This window comes from Pecten maximus, chromosome 1, assembly GCF_902652985.1.
Source record: "Pecten maximus chromosome 1, xPecMax1.1, whole genome shotgun sequence".
Classification (NCBI taxonomy): Eukaryota; Metazoa; Mollusca; class Bivalvia; order Pectinida; family Pectinidae; genus Pecten; species Pecten maximus.
The window spans coordinates 24943423-24948687 of record NC_047015.1 but is presented as its reverse complement, the minus strand read 5'-3'; the positions used below and the strand labels follow the sequence as shown (position 1 = coordinate 24948687).

The 5265-nt window shown below is 36.8% G+C and overlaps 1 protein-coding gene across 1 annotated transcript in view; it reads left to right on the top strand.

The window, feature by feature from the left end:
• Positions 1–3984: 3984 nt before the first annotated feature.
• Positions 3985–5265, top strand: part of LOC117328530 (acyl-coenzyme A thioesterase 8-like) — a gene marked incomplete in the record, with an annotated part of 5427 nt that continues 4146 nt past the window's right edge. Inside the window, 2 exon segments of the mRNA XM_033886066.1 lie at positions 3985–4159; positions 4416–4573. Of these exon segments, the coding sequence (XP_033741957.1) occupies positions 4488–4573 (86 nt within the window).

The window sequence follows — 5265 nt, the reverse complement described above, 5'->3', positions numbered from 1 at the left end:
CTGTATGTATAGATACATACTATAATAGCTACAGGTCCACTTTACATATCCAGAAATGGAAAATTGGATTCCATTGCCAAAAAACGAAAAAAATCTATGTGGCTGTATTCTAAGTAAAACAGATATATTTGTGTTCTATCCTGCTATCTAAAATACCAAAATAAAGACACTGTAGGTAAGACCGCTGTGCAAGTTTTATCATATTTTAGTGTGATATGTCACATGATGTATTTTGACTGTTGAAAAAAACGTTGTTTTTTTTTAATCTTAATAGCTTAATTCTCGTGCAAGCTGATTCCGTTCGGTTATTCCATGGTACGGTTTCTGCTCTTGACAATGCAAAATTTTGACTATTGTGATAATTGGAACTCTGATATTTCTGTCACATAAGTTAGTCAAATGTTTTACAGCTATGCCTACCTAGAACAACGGATCTATACTGTGGTGCAATCGAAGTAAAAATCTATATTAAAGTTGAGAAACAGGGAAAGTCCAATCGTAGCCATATTGATCGTGGTGCTGTCCGTCACCCGTCAACATTTCCATTTAACTACTTCTCACTGACCGAGCGACCCAGATCATTATATTGGGCTAGTGTTACCGAGATGACCTTGACCTACTCTCACGATTTGCTTTCCAAAGGGTCAAACGTGTTATCATTTTAAATGGATTCTTCGATCCCAATAGTCATGGTATTGAGCAAGTAGTATGCTTGGGTAAAGGGCAACCAATATTGTTCAGATGAACTTGACCTTCCAAAACCACAGGGGTTGTGTGTTTAAGATATCAAAACGACTTCTAAATGGCCAAGACACCCAGGGTCATTGGGGCAGTGACATGTTGGGATGAAAGGTAACCAAATACATTACATTGACGTACTATCAAGGTCAAGGTTCAAATACGTAAAAACATGTTGAATGACTTATTCTCGATAACAACAGGTAAATGTTGATGGTATTGAGTTACAGGCTGCCATAAAGGGCCACCAAAACGAGTTCCCAAAACCTATTTTCAAGGTCAAATGTGTTAAAATCATTTAACAACTTCACAATAACCAAGAGGTCCGGGGTCGTGATATTGGACGAGTTTCAAGTTGGGTATGAAGGACTTCCAAGTTTGTTCAAATACTTGACCTTAATTTGAGTATTTCCAAAACTTCTCACCAAAACAAAGAAACTAGTCAAATTAAATTGATCAATCCAAAAAAGAAAACCCGTAGACTGTAAATATAGACCTAATCTTGATAGAAAAATATATATATTATGGAGCAGATAAGGACCGGGGACCCGGCGAAACGCAAAATCTAGAAAAAAAAGGGCATATCGGGGATGACTGTATCTGATCTAGGAAAATGTAATGTTTCCGCCAACTTCTTTCAAACTATGTTTACCAGAGAATCGAACAAAGCAATAACCATGCTTGAAAAAAAGTAAAACGTTGAAACGATCGCGATTACCAGACGCCATATTAACTATTGAATTTCTCATATCTTGACTTTTCGGGGAAATATACAATTTCTCTAAACAAATTTAAAAAATGCCTGTGCCTTTCGATGCTATTTTCTTGATATCTTGACTTTTCGGGGGGGGGGGGGGGGGGGGGACAATTTCTCATTACAGATGATAAAAATGCAGCAATTCTTTGTAAATCTGCAGAGAGAATCCTATTTACATTATATACAAAATGGAGTTATCTCACCAACAATACCTACACATACAATAGATGGACGTACATGGAGGACGTACACGGGATGGACACACACTTACATTGCGCAAAGACAGAAGGGTTAATGTGATTTGATTTGATTTACACATATTTTAGAGAGAGAGAGTGAGTGAGGGAAAGAGAGCACTCACAATACTTTGCCTATGGGGAATATAATTAGCTACTACTCTTTCGAACACTTTACCTATAGTGCAAAGTAAAGTAATAATTAAAGTCTATTATTGGAAGGATCTTGTTCATCTTCCTTTCTAAAAACCGGCATTGCCATAGCATGTTTCCATTGTGTTGGGAAAGAACCAACTTCCAAAGTGCGAAAGATTAGCGGCAAAGGATAAGCAACTGAATTAGCAGGGTTGTTGGGTATTCTTTTTGGACCCGGATATGACGCGACAGGTGGCGTTACTGGTCAAGATGAAGTATGTGATTGGTCAATGTAGCGGTAAATGCAAAATGGAGATATGCAGTTAAAAACGAAACAAAATTAAGATTGAATGCAAGCTGAATAAGTGGATGTATCTTTTCAAATGACACGAACATTAATGAAATTATATTCCTGATTGAAATGCAGTCTTATTATCACCAAAAATGATTCAAACTGATTTGTTATCCATGCTGAAACGCATTAGTTCGTTAATTTATTTCACCAGTTTTACATTATAACCACCAGCACTAAAACTATGCCGTTTATCTTTTTTAAAGACATTTCTTGTTAAAGATATTTCATGCTAAGCATATTGTGACTTATTGTATTATTACCTACAGCATTACCATGTTTTCATGTCTTGAGTACATGTCAGTGATGGCATTTACACATATTGAAAGGTATGTCAGCAATTGTGTTCTTAGTTTAAACATTATCTATTCATTAATCAAAATAGTCAATACATATACAAATATTTTTATGGGATGGGAAAACAGTTTGCCAGTTTTCGAGTCATACTAATATATGTATTGTTTGTTTGTTGTTTTTTTTTTTCGTGTTTTTTTTTTCATATATGCTCATCTATAATTAACTCTATGAGACTGTTAAAATTCCACAGAGCCCTGGGTAAAAAAAAATACATGTACAATTATTTAGCCAGTTTTATCCAATGACGCCTCGGTTTTTCTTTGATCTTTTGTTGGCGATATATTGCATACTATGTGATATTTCAAATATCACATGTGATATCTGAAATATCACATGGCATTTCTGATTGGTCCATGCCTCAGTCTTGAGGCGGGGCCAATTTCAAATGTAGGCGTGACAAATGAACAAAGACAGGAAATGCATTTCAAACAAAATTTAATGAAATACGAGTGCCGTTTAGAAATTTTCTGTCTTCTTTCTTCACCTTGTATGCACGTACAGTCCTGCTGCGATGTACCGTTCTGTCCATAATGAGTTGTTCATCAAAACCTGACCAAACAGAATATAAAACCCTGTTCATATTTTATTAAGTAAAATCTATTTTAACAGGTCAGTAAAAAAAAGCATACATTACATGATTACATATAAAATTTCAGTCATTTAAAAAAAAAATGGTTATACAGATTACGCTAAATGTAACAATATATTTTCGTTGCACAAAAATCCTATCATAAACAAAATAGTGATGAAAATGATAACAAGACGAGTGGATAAAAATACCGATTAACCGATTCATTGATTTCTTTAAACAATTTCACGGATTTTGAAAGGATTTTGTGACATTGTGAACGTCGAAATTTACCAAAAAATATTTCATTTTACTATTTGTTCAAACGATATGATTTTAGACTTACCTGCTTGGTAAAGGGAAGTAGCGCAGGTCCTCTTTCCGGAATGGTTTATGTAATTTCCCTCGAATCCTGCAGCCTTTCACATGTTTTTCACATTGCCATTCAGTTCATTTACAACAATTGGCTGAGTTAATTCCTTGGTATCAACTATTCCAATGTCAGTAGCTACCGTGTCACTATCTTCAAGTTCATACTCATACTTATCTACGGCCTGTGATAATGTTACATGTATATCGTCGAGGTCAGTGAACACATCGACATCAGTGATCAGTACCTGATCCGTCATGGTTGACAGTCTCACTAGAAATGAATGGGCTACTGTGACAGAAAACAAAACGTGTCAGAAATTGGCGGGAAACATATCACAGTGACAGGTTCTGATCAATTTTATAGCTCCACCCCTAGGCACGTGGGTGACAAAACCTCGGCTGTCATTGGATAAAACAGATACAAAATGGGTACTCGTGACGTATCGCATATATCACACTCGTGCTACGCACTCGTGTGATATATCCGATACATCACTCGTACCCATTATGTATCTATTACATACACAGTGGTGAAATAAGTCAAATGAAAAGTGTTCCGACGGAACATAACTGACCAATGAAATTATCGATACTAAAAATAGCATGGGAAACTACCACCAGCAAATATTTACGACAGGATTGGTGTAAGTAAGCTAAACAGTCTAGCTAATATCTGCTATTTTCACACACTTCACAATATACGGTACATGTACAGTAACGTCATACATGTACTGTACAGTAGTTATTTTATTTCATTTACAAGGCCTAAGATTATGAAATAGTTATTACGTATGTACAAGTACAGCACGGATTCAGCTCTGACCGACGATAAGATACCACTTCATGTCAATAAATAGGTCACCGGCAAAGTGTTTACTCATTGCCATCATGTCTTCACAGAATTGATAAAAGTGGGAAGCGGGGCGATAAAAAGGGACGACACCATTTGTTACTGTATAACAAACCAATACGATGGCAGTGGAGTCTGGGGAGAACCTAGCTAGCGAACTCATACGCTCCTTTCTGACGCTTGAGAAAATAGATGTGAATATATTCCGGTAAGTACTGTTATGAATGTAAAAAAAACATAGTTTTCCTGGTGTAGAGCATTAGTCCAGTAAGACAGTGGTCCGGGGTTGGATTCCTGGTGTAGAGTATTAGTCCAGTAAGACAGTGGTCCGGGGTTGGATTCCTGGTGTAGAGCATTAGTCCAGTAAGACAGTGGTCCGGGGTTTGATTCCTGGTGTAGAGCATTAGTCCAGTAAGACAGTGATCCGGGGTTGGATTCCTGGTGTAGAGCATTAGTCCAGTAAGAGAGTGGTCCGGGGTTGGATTCCTGATGTAGAGTATTAGTCCAGTAACACAGTGGTCCGTAGTTTGATTTCTGATGTAAAGTATTAGTCCAGTAAGACAGTGGTCAGGGGTTTGATCCCTGGTGTAGAGCATTAGTCCACTAAGACAGTGGTCTGGGGTTGGATTCTTGGGGGTTTGGGAGAGGGGGGGGTTAAGGTTTCCCTAAGACAGGGGGGGGGCCGGGGGGTTTGGATTCCAAAAAAAAAAAAAAAAAAAAAAAAAAAATTTTTTTTTTTTTTTTTTTTTTTTTTTTTTTTTTTTTTTTTTGGGGTTTTAAAAAGGGCCCTTTTTTGGTTTTTTTTTTTTCCCGTTTAAGGACCCAGTGGTTTCCGGGGTTTTGGGGAAATTTTTCCCTTTTTTTTTTGTAGAAGGGGGCCCCAAAAAAATTAAAAAAATT